General features: G+C 40.7%; 1 protein-coding gene across 1 annotated transcript in view; it reads right to left on the reverse strand.

The window, feature by feature from the left end:
* The window catches only part of LOC104157843 (protein unc-13 homolog B-like), a gene marked incomplete at its 5' end in the record, with an annotated part of 186,843 nt that overhangs the window by 113,111 nt on the left and 53,658 nt on the right, over window positions 1-20,074 (reverse strand). Inside the window, 2 exons of the mRNA XM_009695336.1 lie at window positions 17,780-17,870; window positions 19,767-20,074. Coding sequence (XP_009693638.1) covers window positions 17,780-17,870; window positions 19,767-20,074 — 399 coding nt within the window. The remainder of the gene's footprint in view (window positions 1-17,779; window positions 17,871-19,766) is intronic.

Genomic DNA, 20,074 nt, shown 5'->3' on the forward strand with positions numbered 1-20,074 from the left:
GGGGCAGGGACCATAGGTCAGATTTTCAGAAGTGCTTTAGCTTTAAATGATTTTAAGAGTTTGACCTCCAGTTTCTCATTATACATTTGTACTCTGCCAGGAGAACAGGGCTCCTACCCAACTGAGGGCACTGAGTTCCACTGCAATAGAAATGATTGCTACTAAACACACCAATTATAACACTTAAGGTCAGAGCCAAAGCTCCATATCAAATTCATCTACATAAGGATGAAGACTGCCCAACTGAGAAAATAAAAATGCAATCCAAGATTTGCGTAGCACTTAGTATCTTCAAAGCACTGCATATGAGTAAGACAAAAAAGATCTTGCCAGGGGTCTCTTTCACAGCAATACTTTTAAAAAAAAAAAATATTAAGCATCCATCAGAAAACACTTTCTTATTCGCATAAGCCTCTATAGCACCTGAAGTATCCATTAGACAGCCTCTCAAGGCTTTCGTATCCCTTTTTCCAAAGATCCTTCTACAAGTGGACCAAATGTCATCTTGCCATCACTGCCTCTGTCCTTCACATCTCTTCCTTCCTTGGTCTTTGCCCACCCCTGCAACCATCAACACCAGACATTAGCACATCCACGTCAAAAATGCACTGGGGCCAAACACAATCCTCCAGCCGCAGCTCTTGAGATCCAAAGAGCCTGTGGCGATTTCCAACCACTGCCACATAAAATCCCAGTATTCCCATGGCTTCCTGATAAGAATAGAAAAAAACATGGAAAAAGCAAGCAAGTCTCATGAGACGAAGAGACAAGAGACATTGCTAATGGAGGTCATGAGCAAAGAAGTGCTGGAAAAATGTCACAGCCCCCATCACAGTTCACAAGGAGCTGGAGAGGGAAATGTGGCTACAAAAAGACAAAACCAGAGATGCTCTCAGAAGCAAGGAATATTGCACCTGTCAAACATCTAAAAACCCTTACCCTAATGCACAGGAGATTGAGACAGGCTCTGTTTTTCACAGATGTTTTGTTTATTGAAATAATGAAGATAATTCAGAATTGGGAAAAATAGGCACAACTTGCATCTAAAAAAAGCCTGTGAGAAAAAGTGTGTTTTACCTTAAGGCTCAGAGCACTGAGTTATTTGCCTTCTACTAGTGAAATAAACTTCCACTTAAAAATTTAAATACTTCTTAGTCCGATTTTTTAATTCGCCAACAGATTTTAATTTTAGGTTGAGCCAGCAGGGAATTATTAAAACTGATAAAGCCAGGCTCAGCTATATAGGCCAAATGCTTTGATGTCTGCAAGGTATACATTACCCTTTCTTCTTCATTATCTATTTCATTCCAACTTCCTGTAAAGTACTGAATTACTGATAAAATTGCAAAAGTAAGCAATTCCTTCATAAGTACGAGTGGATTAACCAAAGGAAAATGAGCACGCTCCAAGCACAGGTCCTGCTCCTCCCTCTCCCACACTCATACCCCTTCTCCCTGCAGGAAGACAAGCAGAACACTTCTATTGTTCTGGCTCTTGGGAAAGTATAAAATTGGGTGGCTAAGTAAATTAGAGGATACAAATGTCACATACAGAGATGAAACAAAGAGAAAAGGTGGAAAAAGTCACGAGAAAAAAATGGAAAAGTCAATGGAGAGAGTTTGTCTGGAACAGCAAGAACACATTCCGTCCAACTCACTCAGGTTTAATTCACCTCACAAATGGTCTCAGACATCTCTGTCCCAAGAGCTCTCTAAAACAAATTTTTGATTTGTTTCACTGGAAGAAAAGTAAGAACCAGCTGTCCCAAATTAAACTGCCTGCTGCATCTCCCTAAAGACAGAGTTCTGAGTAAGGTACTTTGAGTTCAGTGCTGCATTAGACCGCAGACGTTCAAATACATAGTGTAAAGTTTAACAATCGATTCAGCAGTGAAAACATGCGATTTATTATCTTCAAAGCGACAAGAAGATCAAATCAATCAGTCTAAAAGCAAAGTGTTAATGAAAAAACAATGACCTCCTGCTGTTTGACAGCTGTCCTCAATGAATACCACGCTTTGAGGAGCTGTGTATCACCACAATCTAAGCAGTGCTGCTGGGACAGAAGCCTGGAAGAGAGGGGACTGTATATTCCAAGGCGTTTAAAACTGCTCTGTCAATGCTGTTTCTGTCATTACAATAGCTCCAGAACACACTTATGAAACATGCTTAAGATGTTGCTTTCAGATGAAAGAACAAGTTTCTTTGAGAACGTGTCACTCAAAGCACTGATTCTTTCTTTTCCCCTACGAAAGGATAAGGCAAGGTGCAAGGACGACCTACAAGGTCAGAAGAGAACAAGGCAAAGGTACCTCCTACAGCACCTTGGAAACTGACAATGGCCAGACATGAGCCTTGAAACATTTGAAGAAAAGGAAGATCTTCTGCAAAGCCCCCAAAGTTCCTCCCATAAAAGTTGAATTATTTGGTTTATAGAAAGACAAGTATAGCACTGGCACATTGAAAAAAATGCTAAAGATCAGAGGTATTGGGACTGTTTACCTTCCAAAGAGACAGGCAACATAAGTCCATTTGTTGTGCACAGATAACACCAAACCACTGGCTGACTCATCTTCATAGGAAAGATGTTCACACCCCATGTGTTAACATTATTTGACTGTTAAGTATGTCTGCACATGAACATTTCTGAATTAACAGAAGGAAAGACTTTAACATAGCCTGAGAATAAAGGATATTTCCAAGACCAAGAATGTAGTAAGATTCAAGGAGTAGGATTTTTATAAGGTTAATGAAAAAATGAGTCAACATAGCACCAATGTTTTTGCAGAGCTATGAATCTTTACACTTCACGGTTTAGGCCAATCTTTATCAGGCAGGGATTGACCAGAGACCTTAGAGCTGCCTGCAATGAGTCCTCCCATCTCCTTCCCTCCAAGGTTGATGCTTCCACACCAGTCAAAAACTCCTCCAGTGGATAGAAGAGATCCAGTCTGACATGGGAACTTTTAAGGTGCAAAATCCTTAAGGGAGTGTTCGTCATAAAGTTAGAAAAGGTCAGATTAAAATCATCCTCCATTTGATTTGTTTACAGTCATCAGTGTCACTCACAAAGACAAAGCCTTTCCTAAGAGATACGAGGCCGCCCTTTAAATGCAAAGGCTAAAGCTGTTTGCCCTTTCTTGTCTCCATGTGGATGTTCACATTCTTGAGATACACAACCAAATACTATCAGCTCTGTAACCCAGCGCTTCAGAGGAAAGGCTATTTTTTTTTCCCCATCCGGTAACTTCCAGCCACTTTTGGGCACAAATAAGCATTACCTCCCAAGCACCACACTCCTTTCAGAAGCCGCTGTCGAGACAGTGCCAAGCCCACTCATCACAGCTCACATCAGCCTTCAAAATTAAAGACTTTAAAAGCAGAGCTGTCTTGAGTGACAGGCTCTCGGGTAGCATGTTGTCTCCTTGTGCCCCAGCAATGACCAACACAAACCCTTCTTAAACATATTCCTGAAAACAACTGAATGCCCCCAGAGGTCTTATCCTGGGTTTTGGCTGCCCATCTGAAAGCACGGAAGCCCTTCTCTAGCTGAATTGTCATTCCCCATTTTTAATCAAGAACTACAAGTAGAAGATGGACTCCCAGCAAATCTATGTTGCCCTCCGCAACTCAGCAACTCCAAAATTTTACCAGCTGGGTTCCCCCATTCCAGAAACAACTATTATATTGGCTTTTAAACTAAAGTCAGCTTGAATACCTTAGGTCAACAGGCAATGAGGAAGCATTTATAGCAGAGAAAACTCTCCCTCTGCTGCCTCATCCTTCAAATTACATCTCTCATCCTCCTAATGGCATCCCAAACATAAGGACTTGATATGTCATGAAATTGGAAAATTATAATCAATGTCTTAATTGCACATGTAATTAAATAATCAGCATCATTAAAATGCAAAAGCATCTGAGCACAGACATATGATGGGGGTGAAAAAACCTGAAATTATACTCTCAGTTAGAGCTGTAATTGCTCTTTGGATCAAGAAACCTGGGAAGGAAAAGTTGCAGATGCTGTGAAATGTAGACCTCAGGTAGGCACAACAGCCTTCAAACATGAACGAGTTGAGAAAAGCACAAGGGAAGTAAACTATTTAGCATTTCTATTTTAAATACAGATAAAGAAATAACAGGCTTAACTTGCAGCAGTGAGAAGCTAGGTTAGGCATCTGGAAAAGCTTTTAATCATAAGTGAGCATGGATCGTCTAGGGAAGCTACAAAATCTCCATCCCAGAAGGTTTTAACAAGAGGGAGTATATGCATTTTTCAGAGATGCTTTTCAGAAAGATAGAGGGTCTAGTTAATCTCTTCACATACTGCCTGGGTCTTGGTTTTATTGCTCCTTACCTATATAATTGCAGAACCTGCCCCAGGTAGGAAACTACATATACCTGGTAACACATATACCTGCCAACAGGCATGAAGGTGCATTACTCCCCACACATGGTCTGCACAACAACCCAGCTGTCAACAGCACAAAGACTTAGTTCAAACACTGTAGAGCATGTTTTCCTATCTGAGCTTGACAGCGAGAACAGGGAAAAAGGTGCAAAAGGTGGGTCTAACACCTAAGGATTTGGCTACAGGAATTCAGTTCCTTGGCCCTACAGGGTAGCATCCAGTATGAACTTACAGACAATTCCTTCTCCGGTTGCAAGTAAACCCCCTTCTCAGCAAGAAGAGAGAGTGTTCTACTGCTTTTAATATTGTTTCCTTCATGTTATTCAAAGCATGACCACATGCATTATTTATCATATTGCAGCCAGGCCCTAACATTACATGCAGCTACATCACCATCAACATGCAGCGGGCTAAGGAGTATTCTTTGCACTCATCATCATATTACTCAAGTAATTCAAGCATGAATTAGTGTTTTCAAAGCATACCTGTGAAGTGAAAAAGTCAGCATTACAACTGAAGAACGAGGGCAGAGGCAGGTCAAGACCTTCTCTGTTTGGACATCCATCTCAAGATAACAAAACCCTGATTTCTCAGAGTACTTAAGTTTGGAGCATATCAAATTCTGTTAGTCTGGCTTCCAGCTACTTCACTTACGGTCTGATGGCTCATTTCCAGAATCTTAAACCAAATAACCAGAAATCAGTTCATGGATCAGAGGGAGACGCAATGGAAAAACCCTTTTCAAAAGCCGCCATGGCTTGTCCGGCACCACGTAACAATGTTACCAAGCATGTTTACCAACAAAATTACAAAGCAATGCCCAGGTACCTCTGCTGACACATTGTACCCCCTACCAGCACTTCCATGGATGCATCAACTTTCAAAAAGCACGGAAAGTATCTTTTCAACTACACTACCTTTGCCTTTATGACTCCTGGCTTAAAGAATATGCTTTTCTCTGTAGGTAGGAATAATAGTATATTTGTATTCCCTGCAGAAGGTAGCAGTTGATCAATGAACCAAAATACCCCATAAATACTTGTTACGAACCACACATAAGCCTCTGTAAGTCTCTGAGGACACCATTAGCATTGGCATTGCCCAAGAAAAAAGGGGCACTGCCACATCGTAGCTCTGACAAAGCCAACTCCAGCAATCACAACCCTACCAATAAGCTCAGACACAGCTTTCACACCTCCAGTAAAGGCATTTGACAGGTTCTACAAAACGGGCCTGAATTAACTGGGTCTAGAAACCCAGTCAGTCTGCTCCCATGATTGGGAGGGACAGGGGAGGAAATCCAATGCAAAAAATGCAAATGACTGGATTTAGAAAACCTCTGCAAGGGATGAAAATTGCACTACAAGCCAGGCTTTGATTACATTGCTGACCTAAGTGAAGTGACTGAGAGACCAATTAGCCCCTGTGGTAAGTCTGTGACAGAAGGGACAAGCACAGTTTGACCAGAACACACCCAAATACTGAGCAGGGATGGCGAGGGGTCATTCCAGTAGCTGCTGTCTCTGTTCTGTGCTCTCAGGTCTAGCAGTTGTCACAGTTGTATATTAACTAGTTATTACTACTGCAAGCTAAAAATAGAGTGACTTAATTAGGATGAGTAACATGTATTCATGTCACAAAATATGAAGGAGAGGTATACTTGCTTTAAATTAAGTTCCTTAAATTAGGCATAACAAAATTCAGAGTGAATACACCAGCCAATCTATAGGTATTTGTGTAGACAAAATTGGATCCTTCAAGTACCCACTATATGAGATACCACAAAAACACTTGCCTGTATTTCAATCTGCTGCACTAACAGGATATACTGAATAAAAATAGAAAAATTTAAATAAATTGCAATAAAGTTTAGCATTCCCAGTTTCTCAATAACAGTTTTTCAAAAACGTCTCTGTTATCTTAAAATACAAGGTGAATATTGACTCATTAACAAAAATAAAAAACAGATGGAAACATGGTTAAAATAAACTGATCTTTTACATAAAGCAACCTCTATTTGTATTTCATATATTCTTGTATGTAACAACTTACAACTTAAAGTATTGACTGAAGTGAGCCTAAATAGATAAATCAGTTCAATGCTAAAACTAAATTCCTTTCTAGCTGGATAGCTCTATTATCTCCTTTTTAGTACACATCATCGATTTTGTCTTGATAGTCTCCACTGCTTTTCAAGCTCTTCAAGAAAATAATTTTCCAGTGTTGGCTTTTAAAAACTTTTAATGAATATAGGTTTGATTGCAATTTACTGTCTAAATAAGCAACTGAAATCCCATGGGGAATTTTTAAATCTCATTTAAGAACAAACTTGTTTACAAACTACACCATATTTTCTGAAACTGTTACCACTTGAACATTTGTCAGAAAACAAAATCATATCTGTGACAGGTTCATTACCAGGCATGAGTCACGAATAACTACTGTTCTTCAAGAAACCCCTCACACAGTCTAGCATCCTTAATATCTACCACATAACTGCATAGAAAGGCCACCATCCAAGAGGGGCTGCAATATGATTTTTACAATTTTACTTCAATGACAGCATCTAAGTAGCAAATATCTCTCCTACGCACTTCTGCTTGTGCTCTGAAACCCACAGGGTCCTGCAACGTGGCACAGTTTGGCAGAAAAGGCAGACAGGTGGGCAGTGTGAACATGGGGAGGCCACACTACAAAAAATAGTTACAAAGGCTGTGGTTCCACGGACTTTTCTCACAGCCTACTTAGAGGCTTCCTGGATGATGAAGTCCCATTCTTTGCTCCCACAGGTGACTGTCATATGATAGCTTTCATAAACAGACCCATTTTTAGATTAATTAGAAACAGAAAGGGCAAAGAAACCCATTTGGAAGCTGTACACTAACAATTAGAAAAATCATTTTCTGATTTCTAGCTCGGGTTTGTTCATAACCAGCTTATACCCTTCTGTTCTTGTGCTAACATTAACCTTTAGTTTAAATAGCTGTAAACTTGCCAATATTTACTCCCAGGCTCTATTAGTACATGGCAGCAACATCCGCTCTCAGCTTCCAGTCTGCTAAGCTCAGCCATACTTGTTTGGTCTCATCTCACACACCCTTGGCACCTCCACTCCCAGGACCACCCCAGCATCCGCTCTCCCACCTCTATAACCTACTCTCTGATTTTTGCAATAGTCCCCATCTTCTCCAAATCATTTGATGGCTTCCTACATGGCATATTAGCAATATTATAGAAGTACAGGCAGATGAGACCTGCTGCCCACTTGGTCTGTCACAGTGTAGTACAGAGTACAAAGCAGCATGCAATTAGTATTTTTACTAATTTCCCATTTGCCAGGCAGTAATACTTTCTTTCCCAGTTAATACTGCAGCCTCTGCCCTACACCTATGAGGGCAGACTAAATAAGGGTACAGACACCCAGAACAGCCCTTCCTCCTCCCTATCTGATCCAATGCATGAGAGTGGCTTAAATAGGATCCTCCTGTTTTTAACAGGATACTCCCCTAGCTCAGAGCGCAGAACCACTGCTCACCTGGTACCACATCATCCTGCAAGCCAGAAGGCACAAGCTACCCCCTGTACAGTAAGAGACTCACTGCCTATGGTGCCCCAGTAGCACTCAGACTAATCACAGCCCTTCCAGCATCTGGTACCTGCACGCTTCAGCAACAGCTGAAAATCTCAAGCTACATTTGGGATTTCAGCCCAGTTTTATGCCTAAATTATCTTTAGTTTTATAACACACAAAGGATGAAGCTGTCAATGCACTCAGGAAATTCTCCCTGCAGAACAGCTATCCGATACCTTGATGTTCTCAAGCGTCTTTCAGCAGAGGATGCATGTTAGAAAAACAGCTCACAGACTTCCAGGAAAGGCTGCAGGCATTTCCTTACAGATTCAAAAGCCAAGGAGAGGAAGAACTTTACCATGTGCAAGTTTCAAATGAAACCAGTTGGGAACCACCAAAAAGCCCTTTTGAAAGTGCCCGTGATTAACGATCACAGCAATGGAAGTGAACCCACAGCTTGATGCAGATCAGGCTCCTCTGATCAGTCCTCCCCAATGTCACAAAATTGTTCAGACTCTAAATATGAGCAGACAGTAGACAACTTCTCGGTGGCCATGATATGTCTTAAAGATCCTGTTTAGATGCCAAGAAAGGAGTCTGGGTGCAAAGAAAGTTCTTGTATCACCTGGCAAGAGCTACATCCTAATGGGCAGCATTCATTTGTTGCATCACAAAACCTTCAAGTGGCTTGAATTCAGTAATTCATCGAAATTAAAATGTGCAGAAAATAAAATTCCTACTCTATTTTACATACTATGTAGCATCAGCCAGAACTGGAGTCCTGCTGTCTTCAGGCATTACATTAAGCATTATTAACAGCATTTTGACTTCCAAATGCCACTTTTACAACAGGGTGGGGGGTGGGGGGGGGAAGCAAACATCTGACTTAAATCTAGATGCACAATACTAGAAGATTCCAGTTACAACAACCCTTACACAACTTCAAAAATTAGCTCTCAAAAGCATGCAATGCAATCCTGCCCTACATCTAAACAAGTTGTGTAACCATTCAGCTTGGAAAACAAGAAGCAAGTGAAAGAAAAACAACTCTAAAAGACAAAATTGTCATGTACCAAACCCCTTTTTCTGACCTACTGCCTTTTACTGTGAAGTTATGATGTTATTCAAAGTGTTTGCTAACATTGCATGAATAGTTAATGCTTCATTTATGATGCTCTCAGCCACTGCTGGTTAGCTCCTCTTTTCCCCAGACCTGTGCTTTCTAAGTCAAAGCCCACTGCTATCTCTCCAGTACAGCATTTCTTGTACAGATTGCTTCAGTAATACACAACACTGGGAAATATCCCCTCCTCCCACACAGAGCCTTAAAAATAAGAGTGTGAAGTCTGGCTCTCCCAACAGCCAATGCTATTTTTAAGGGCTGCATATGTGGCAGGTAGGAGTCCCCCCACCCACCTCTCCCATTGCACCCCTATTCTGAGCAGGAGGAACTGACTTACTCCAATGCTAGATAAAGCGCTCTCAATTTCTACTGTTGAGCACCATGTACGAGTGCCAGGTCAGGACACCACAGCGTTCTGTACCCCACTCCATATCAGACACAAGCCTCTACCAACAAAGCACACTGCCGTAATTCTTTCTGCCATTACACCCCCAAAACAAGGTGCAAAAAGGGGAGTTTTGCATAAGGTGGCAACGGTTGCCTCAGCTCCAACATTTTTAGTATTCTTCTGAAGCCTTTGGTATATACTATTTAGAGGATTTGGTCCACTTCCCAAACAGATCTGGGTTCCGTTTTTCCTGAAAGCTTCAGACAACAGCTGCAGCACAGCCTGAGAAAGGACCAGCACTCGCTCGACAAAGTATTTGGAAGAGTCTTGGTACAAACGTGAATGCAAGCTGGGCAGCACCAGACAGGGGACAAGAGCTTGCTGTAGTTCATCCTGGTTCAGAGGTGCTCTCTGCACATGGATACTTCCTTCAGCCTGCAACATGCAAGTCACTTTTGGAGATAACAAACACAGAAATCACTGTGACCAGACTGCCAAAGATAAATGATGCCAGAGAGAAAAAGGCAGCAATTCCAGGTACATAGTTTAATTTGGAACCTAGGAGCTGTACAAGATATAGGTCATCTATCCACACCACCAGCCCACTGCTGTCACTCACATCTTGCTCAATGATCAGCAAGGGTACAACTTCCATGGAGGAAAAGGAAGGTGACTAAAACACTTTTTCCTTCAGAAAACACCAACTTCTCAGAATCAAAATCTGCTTTACACGACCATGATTAATTTGAACAGGAGTGTTTCTCTGGTCTAAGAGGTCTAAACGGGACCAGGAGTACAGGGAACAGTCATTCCCTAGAAAAGCGTTACAGGTTAGCAGTCAATGCAGTTTTCTAAACTGGGGGAAACCTAGGTTAAAATCTCAGTATTGCCCAGTTTAGATCAGGAACTAGAGTCCTATTCCCCCCTGATTCTAGATATATTGTAGCTTAAAGTGCTGGCTTTTCCACAGAGAGGTCTTCCATCTGTCAGATCCCGGTCAATCTCAAAAAGTCAAAATCCAAATGTCTAACCTCCTACCATCCCCAAACCACTCCCAATTTGCAAAAGCAGCAGCCACTTTCCATCCAGCTTCACTCCAGAAGTCAAACACACACACACGAAGTGTTCCAAGTAAAAAAAAAAAAAAAAAAAAAAATTGATATAATGGCAGACTATGCATCCCAGTACTATCATTATGACCTTACATGTCAGAGAACAGAAGCATACAGTTCAGTCAAAATGTATTACTTGAACTTAAAGTGCAGCACTGGCACAAAGAAAGAGATGCACCCGACTGTGAATCATTATCATTCCCTGTTTGTAAACTACATCCCAGATGTTCATAAACACCTTCCCTTTCTTTAAGGAAATCAATGGAATAAACCTTGGAAGAAAAGTAAATTATACTTGGATTCCCATTCAAAGGCTTCATAAGAATTTTGACTTATAGATGTAGAGTTTACAATACAAAACTAGAGAAGCAAAGCTGTAGTCCTGAACACTACTATAGATCAGGAAAAGAAATAAGATGTCAGGATACTTTGGCCACTCGTGGAAGCTACCCCTGGTCTTGCAAGCCCACAGGAGGCTTGCAGTGAAAAAGTAAAATAGCATTGTAGAAAAGTTAGCTATCCACTCTGCAAACTCCTGTTATGACTAAGAAAATTCCACAAGTTCGTTTGGTTTTTTTCTAACCAGCAACAAGAAGGTATGGAGGAACTCTGCTGTCACTGAAGGGGACAGATGTCCTGTGTGCTGAGGAATACAGACCATCAACATCAAAACTGGTTTTTAGCAGAAGTGAATAGAAGTTGAGTGTCAGTACATTGATAGGTTCAGAGAAGCTTGCAGAAAATCCTGTTAGCAACTGAACAGGCTCCTAGCTGCTGTGGTCATTATGAAAAGCATTTCTGACCAACACGTTGCTCCACAGGAGAGCATTTCCTTAACTACTCTAAAAAGGGCAAGGCTGCTGATTTTTCCCACTGACAATGAGGCTATCAAAAAGCTATTCAAAAATCACAATAGCAGCTAATAAAGGCACAACACTATTTTCTTGTGTGTACATACAAATAATTATCTCTTTGTTGTAACGTAACTATTAATATTAATTGTAAAGCAGGTTAAAAAATGATAGTAGGTCTTCGAGAATCTCAGTAAGGATAAATAAACAACCATTTTATTCCAAACAGATGGGAATATGCAGGTATCTTATTTAAGACACTTCGAGATGAAACAAGCTTTTCCTCCTCTGAGTATAGCATGTCAGCTGAATCTTCCCTTGCAGAGAGGCAACCAGAAGAGACAACAGACACAGGTTGTTCAGTCACTGGGGAATCACCCTGCACTAAAAGCTGCCTTGGGAAAGCCATGAAGGGCTTTGGGGAGTCCCACAAGACTTGCCAGTCTGCAAACTCAGATGCAACACAGGGAAGTATGATTATGGTAAGGGGAGATAGTAGAACCTTTCACTACTTCTGTATTTAAAAATGTTTTCTAAATAATTATTGTTGTGCAATCCCTACGGGATATGAAAGCCACATACGCATTTTATAGATAAGGTATGCAGAAAGCATTGGACTGTCATTGCAAAAACAGCCACCTGACAACAACGGTCTACACTACAGCTGGCAGCAGCCTTCTGATCGTGCCTTACCTACACAGACCTGATCTCCTCTCTGGTGTAGGAACAGTGATTTCATGAGCGCAAGGGTGTTCTATAGATCCTCACCAATCCTGATGCCTAGGACATCTGATCCACAATGCTGCTATTTTGGTGGAGGTTAAAGATACCCTTCATAAATACAACAGGTAGAAAAGAAGGAAGACATTTAACTGGAGAGGTAGTTTTTCTATATGAAGAGAAGTTTCTAGTAACTCTGTTAGAGTCACAGTGCTTCAGCTTTCTGCCTTGCCAGTGTGTGGGAAGCTTTGAAAATGCAGAGCTTACTCATCTTCACGGGACTGATAAAGAGACACCTAGGCAACAAAGCTTAAGGGAAATAAAATGCTCAAAGTGAACTATTGCATGGACTGCACAGTTCACGAGAGGTGGAAAGGGACAGTCACTAATCTTCTGGTGACTGGCTCAAAGCAGGCATGTCCTCCACTAGCCATCTCCACTGCTGTGCAGTACATCAGAGGGCTGGAATTCACATGTGGGGAGTGGGGGCAGGCAGATAACTTACAATGAAACTAGCAACCAAAACTGGCACCAGTTAGTGCCTTGCTGGTCTCCTGACTAACCGTGGAAGTCCACAAAAGACTCTTCAGGGCACCCCATGGCTACGTAAGACGGGAAGAGCAGTGGTTTGCACCAACAGTTTGCTTTCTCAAAATAAAAATAGGGCTTCACACTCCAAAATCAAAATCACACTCCTAATACAAAGCCCGCCCTGGATCAGGACTTTTAAAAGTAAGACCCTGATGGTTCTCAAGTATCTGCAGGTACTTGATCAGAAGTGCTGACTGTGAAGCTATGGGGCATGGGAAAATAAGACTGAGGATACGACTGCGTACCTCTAAGACTAGAGGAGAATAGTTATTTAGTCCCTCCCGCTGCAGATGCTATCATATTCCAGAAGAACAATGTCGTGAACTACATCTGCCATCTCACTATGTGATCTAGTTACACAGCAGTCAAAAAGAACAGACTATTGACATTTAACAGGGAAAGACAAAGATTAAAAACAAAATAATTGGTATAAAATAGCTTCTAAAAGAAGAAAAACCAAGGAGGAAACACTGCTCCATTGACTTTGGTTTTGAAATCAAAACAAATAAATTGATGTATTTACCCTCCTGACACGAAAGAGAAAAATTATGCGTAAGACTTCCCCTCCCCGTAAACAAATTCAATATAAGTGGATAAAATCCCAGACCCCATATCCTCTTGTAATACTTAAATATACTTGAAAGAATTGGTAAGAGAGGCAATTTGATGATTTGACTGAATTTTGCTCTTCTCCAGTCTGCCAATTCTTCACATTATACAAAACTCAGATTCAAATGTGTGTAATTTTAAAAGTCACACAACCATGTCTCTAGCTGAAGGCTATTTCAGTTAAAGAGGGCTGCAAGTTGAAGATGCAATAGCTGTGTGTTTGTTCTTCTTCTGGAAAAGAAGCTCCCACAGAGGGAGTGCAGCACACGAGCTATCAATTAATCCCTCTTTGTAGACAAAGTTCTAAGTGTGAAGGTGAGAATTATTGAGTCATTCCTCTCAGGGATGAAAACCCTAGTTTGATTCTGGCATAATTAAGATTCCTCTTCACAAACACAGAAAGAGAACAAGCAAAACAGCAGAAGTTAAAAAGAAACATGCATGCTACCACGAAGTTTTTTTAACATGCACAGTTACAAATTTCTGTGCCATTTTATAACTGTGAAGTCTTAATTAAAATACTACATTTCTCTGACTCATGGTGCTGTAGGATGCACGTATATTATTCACATGAATATTAATCTGTTCCCAGGTGGGAGGCTGAATTGCTCAGGGGATTTATAATCACGTAACAGATGGAAACTTCTTGGGTATTTTTTTTTCTTTCTTTCAAATTTCAGCCAGATCATTAACAATTAAGAGTCATAAGAACCATTTCAGTCCATGAGCTGGAGCTCCACACCTATTAATGAAATGATGTTGCACATTGAGGAGGAGAAATATGGAGAAGAGCTGGAGGCATCACTCTGAACATTAAGGACATAAGCAGCTACTCTAAGCGCAGAAATAAAAGAGAAGGATAGTCCTCTCAAAAGCTTCTAGGTAATGACAGAAGATGGGAAGATGTTAATTGGGTGATCAGAGAAATGAGACATGACCTTTTCTAACTACCAACAGATTCACCTGGTTAGATTATCATCACAAGGACTTTTAAAATCCTGATACTCACCTGGATAGTCTGTATTCATATCACTGATTTTCACACAAGATCTAGGAACAAGCAGATGATGCACAAGGTGCAGAAAGCAACTAGCAAAGATGCTCTTCTGGATTTGAGCAAAACTATAGAGAGAAATGAGGATGCAAATGCATCTGAGAAAACTGTGACAGTCTTCCTGATACCTTAGAAGGAAAGGCATTAGACAAGCTAGAAAAACACTATGTAATTCAAGAACACAAACTAATAAAAATCAGAAAATCAGTAGCTACAGCTCATGAGCTTAAAGGCCCAGGGAGTTCAAGAAGCTGTTAACAGTTAATGAAACAGCATTAGGAGACACCAAAAAAAACACAAAAAAAAACCCCAAAAACCACCAAAAACACACAAGCTATCCCAGCGAAGAGGAAGGAAAGGACCTGCTCCCTCTTCGGACCACGTGAACTCTCTTCTTGAGGAAGTTTTTAAGGACAAGCATGATTGCACAGGAAAGAAATCAAAAGGCCGAAGCACAAAATTAAACACCTAGCAGTGAACACACAACATGACAAAAAAACCATGGCTACTACTCATAGGGAGACAAAGCTATCATCAGGTGGCATTCAGAAGGCTGGAAGACTTGATGCCTTCATTGCTTCAGGTCTTCACTGACAGGGACAACTGCAGCCAGGCAGCTGACAGAATTAATAATATTTAAAAAAAAAAAAATTTAGCAAGTTATAAAAAAAAAAAAGACTGCAGTAAAGGAAAACAAATTTGAAAGTAAATATAAGGTAGCTATTTCTAAGTCAGCTGGCCCTGAGAAATCTTCATCCTCAAGTACTAGGTTGCAACACCGACAATCACAAAGTGCTAAGAACTTGAAAAACAGGCAATTGAAGATTTGAAAAGGGCAAAGCAAGCATTTATGCTTAAAAAATAGAAAGAGGAAGACTCAGATAATTATGAAAGTGCTAACTTGACTTCCCTCACTCCCTGGGAATTGAAGACTGGAACAAATAATCAAATTATTTGCAAATCTTCTAGAACATAAAAAGGAGAGAAATAACAGCAAGCATGGTTTCAGCAAGAGTAGAACTGTGTCAAATGCATTTAACTTCCTTCTATGACAAGGTAAATTAGTCTTATGAGTAGGAGAAGAACAGTAGAAGTTCATCCAGACCTCAGCATGTAAAAACTGCTAAATTAGATGCAAACACACTGCAAAAAATCAAACTCAGTGAAACCAAACTCAAAGAATGTATCAAGCAGGGTCCCTCAGGCAGCTATAGTAGCACAGAGCCTGGCAGCTTGGGTACTACACAACTTTTTCACATACAACTTGAAGGATTTGTAGGCATAACAAATTAGGAAGAGACAGACAGCTATGTGCTTAAGGAGTAAAAAAAACAATTCTATAAGAACAAGTGCAAAGTCATATTCAACTGTAATCCAACACAAATATAGGGTAAGGAACAGCTGACAAAGCTCTTCTTCAGAAGGAACATCAGCTCTGGAAAGGATAAGAGGCTAACTATCCATCAATGTTAGTCTGCAATAAAAAGGCACCACCACAGCAGGATACTTGATATCTTGGGATATCAGGATCACAGCCTGGAGAACAAAGTCTTCATTGCTCTGTAGCGCACATGAGCACACTCTCAGCTGGGTTTCTACATTCAGCTTTGGACACTGCAGTTCAGGAAAAAAAAAAGAAAGGAAGTGTATGGGGGGGAAGACAAGCTGATTACAGACTGCCTAAGGAAAAAAACCTGACAAGAAAAGGCTAAAAGAAAAAGGGTATTTAGTGAACATGAGAAAAGTGAGTGGAGCTTTGTCCTCTCTTTGCAGCAGCCCTTCACTATTCCAGAGATGAAGGGAATCCATTCTGCTCCTTTACTACTTGTCGTAATCATGAGAAATGGATTTATATGGCACAAGAGATCTAGAGCAGAGGTTAGAAAAGGCCTTTGGACAGTAAATACAGCTAAGCCCTGGAGCAGGCTGCTAGAAAGCTCTCTCTCTTACATTTTTTTGTTTTAAGGGAATTTTGGATCAATAGTTGTTAGGAGTGGTCAAGGCAAAGTAAGTCATGACATTTTGCTATCCTAACTAAATCAGTGTTCCTGTAACAGTAATCTCAAAGCATGTCTTCCTTCCAGTTCAGCAGAAACACAAAGACTGATGCTGAACCACCTCAGGCACCTTGTACTCTCTCAGGAAAAAAAACAGAGGTATCCAGGGAGAGCCATCACTGCATCTCTTGTCCATTCTAGTATGTTTGTGCACTTTTTTTCCATAAGCCACAGAACTAAGCTGTTTTGCTTGCATGCTCTACAAAACCACAACAGAAGTTCCTTTTCTTCTTAGATACTAACAGTGGTCTTAAATTTCACTTTCCATTGCATACTGACAGTTTTGACCCAAATCCCCTCTGCTCAGAAGCAAATTAACACAGTAATTGTTAGAGAGTAAAGAATTTACAATCCAGATAAGACAAGGGAAAAACTATTTCTCCTATGGCACTTCAGATGCCTTCCCAAATGAAAAAAAAAAAAAAATCCTAAAAATTTGCAAGAAATCCACAAGAGAAGGAAAAGTCTTGCTACTGATAGATAAATACTGTAAAATAATTTCTTATAAAAACAGTAGAGCTCTAGCAGAAAGTAGTATTTCTAAATGAAATATATTAACTCTGCACTTCTGCACTTTGGGTAGTAGGCAATAGTTTATCATCTATAGAATATGAACAGCATATGTTATCTTTCTGTGGGCATACAGATGGATGAAAGCATAAGACTTAAAAAAAAAACCCCACAACTTTTCAGCTCTTAATCGCTGTTTTCTAAAACAAGAGTGTTTATACTGTTGAAGAAAATGTCACAACCTTTTCCTTTTGACTTCCCAAATCAAGATTATTTATTTTTAAATCTTACTTTCATGAGATGGAAATACCAAGACTTATTATACACCCACTTTCAATTAGTATATATAAAAATATTTGATGTAAAGCTTCCCAAGGAACATTTTCACATGACAAGTAATACAGACAACTCCTACTAAGCTAACAAGCTATCCTCAACATGCCTTGAGAAAAAGTCTTCATTTCGAACAGTTTAACACAAACCATTTAGTTCCAGACATTATTATTACTATTTACAAATTCAGAGCTAATTTCTCTGCTTCTGCATCTTTCTGATATTCATCTCTAGTTCCACAATGATGCTCAAAATGTTTGATAGAATTAGATAGCTCTGAGCCCATCACAACATGCTGCAGTCCTATACAATACATTTGATTAAATTTTTGTCTGCAAACATCAAAACTGTAAGAGGTGTCTTACAAGGAACAAGAAATTAAACCTTCAGCCACAGATCTAAAATGCAGGTAGCACAGAGGAGCAGCAAAGCAATACTCCATCCTACCTCTTGAAGCCGCAGACGAACTTTGCTAATGGCTCTAATCCAATGGGCTCTTGCTGGAGGAAATGGTGGTGGCTCGTTGTCACCATGGTAGCTTAAAGGCAAGAAACAGAAAATCACTATATGAAAAACATTCATCTGTAGTACTCAAGATTCAACGTTACACAGTTCAATCACAACTTCAGCTCTAGAAGCTGAAGTAACCAACAGGCTCTGGTCAACACAACTCTGCACATGCTCTAGGAAGTTAGAGACTAAAGTAGACATTTCCTTACACGTAGGAACCATCTTGGAAACTGATGAGCTGAAAGAGAGAAGCTAGGATACAATCCAGCCCCAGGAGTAAGATCATGTTGGTCAGAACATCACTAAAGAAGCCCAAGATACCTGAACAAGCCAGTTCAACACGTTACTATCATAACTGCACATACACAGAGGCAGATGGAAGATTATCCATCCCCATGCCTATTGCAGGTCCCTTCTAATCACTGCCTCTTCCTACTCATGCCTACTGCTACAAATTTACAGCCGCTCTTCAGTGGAAAGACTGGCAGCAGGCCTCAGCTGTGTTTTTCCCCATTCATTACACCTTTCTCACTCCACGCTCTCCTACAGCTTTTCAAGAGAGCATGTGCATCTGGCAGTAATCCTCCATCTCAGTGCCCCACAGCACATTTTACACTCCCTAACCTCATGAAACATTGGGCCTTTGCTTGCATTCCTTCTTTTGTATGTCACTTAGGTGTAAACCACCAAAACAATCATCTTTCCCTGTCTGCAAAGCACCCTGCACTGCTGACAGTATTAAAAAAAAAAGTAGCTGAGAGCAACATGCATCCATGCTACACATCTAGCTCAGGTGCAACTCTAAGGATCAACATTCAGAGCTCAGTTCCATGCATACTCCATGGAGACAGGAAAGCAGTGCCAGAGCGTGGACAGAAAGGGAGCCCGTGATGCAGGAGTGTCCAGGTTAGATGCCTAAATCAGCCTGAAACAGACTATGTGAATAACCTTTCCTGTGAACAAATATAGGCCAGTCATTCTGGGACAAGACTCCTGCTGCTCTGTAAGGAGAAGAGGAAAGTGAGACAGAGTTTAAAACCAGTGTAACACTTTTTCTAGTCTTGTTTTCCTTTTTTCATCTTCAGTGTAAGGCTTGCCTACACAGGAACTGCTGTGGTTAATTCTCTCATATAAGTACAGTGACACAAGCTGTACACTCCAAAGGGTACAGATAGGTAAACATCTTTCCATGGGTCTAACTGAACCAGATTAAAACAATCCCCCATATTCATGACAGTATAACCGTAGCCACACCAGGGGCTGCAATGATTTGATTACCTCAAGCAAAAAAGTCACTCCCAAAATTAAGTAGTGAAATTTTAAAGTCCTGTAAAACCTGTAAAAAACTCATCACACTACTCCTCCAAACTTAGCTGAAATACTTTTGAAGACTGTTTTCAATACTGCTGACAGCTTGGAAAGCCCAAGTGTAAGGACAAGAAAAGCTGCCATAGTGAGTCAGAGCAACATGTCTATTCACATTGTAATTCTACAACCTACAACTACATAAACACTAACTCTAATTGTGGTAGCCTACTACACAAGAAAGGAACTAGTGCAGCTCTAACCATGACTACATGTAGTTCTTGGTTGCTCACACATAAGCTTGATCACACATCAGCAATGGAAGCAGCTATCTTTGGGCCAGACTACATTCATCAAACCAGAAACAAAAAATACAGCAAATGAGCTTCAAGGCACTAGCAGACATTCCTTTTTACATACATAGCAAACACAGTTTAAGCTTAGCCAATGTCTCATAAATAATTGGTCCTGCACATAAATATGTTTCACAGACCAGCGACATCAAGTTAGTTGTTAGAGAAGTCTGCAAGAACAATGTATGTAATTTGCCCAGGAAATAGCAAAGAGAGGAATCCTCTTTGAATGACTTAAAAAGAACTCAGTAACAGTTAACACCTACCTCACTTGGGCTCCTGCATCAACATCCTTGGGTTTCTCAAGTTCCAGAGGTAACTTAGCTGCAGAATGGTCTGTGCATTTCTCCTCTGTCTCGCAGACCTTCTCCTCCTCTCCTTTGGTGTGAGGCTCCTCTTGCTCCCTGAGCCATGCCTGACCATCCTTCCGGTAGCTGCCTGAACTGTGGTAGGAATGATCTGACTCTCTTTCCTGGTGATCATCTTCTTGCTCAGAGCCATGGGCACTTTCATGGGAATGGTCCAGCTCACTTAGGTGAGAGCTTCCCTGGCTGACATTACAAGAGGAGCCATA

Source organism: Cariama cristata, unplaced genomic scaffold, assembly GCF_000690535.1.
Source record: "Cariama cristata isolate BGI_N322 unplaced genomic scaffold, ASM69053v1 scaffold32130, whole genome shotgun sequence".
NCBI lineage: Eukaryota > Metazoa > Chordata > Aves > Cariamiformes > Cariamidae > Cariama > Cariama cristata.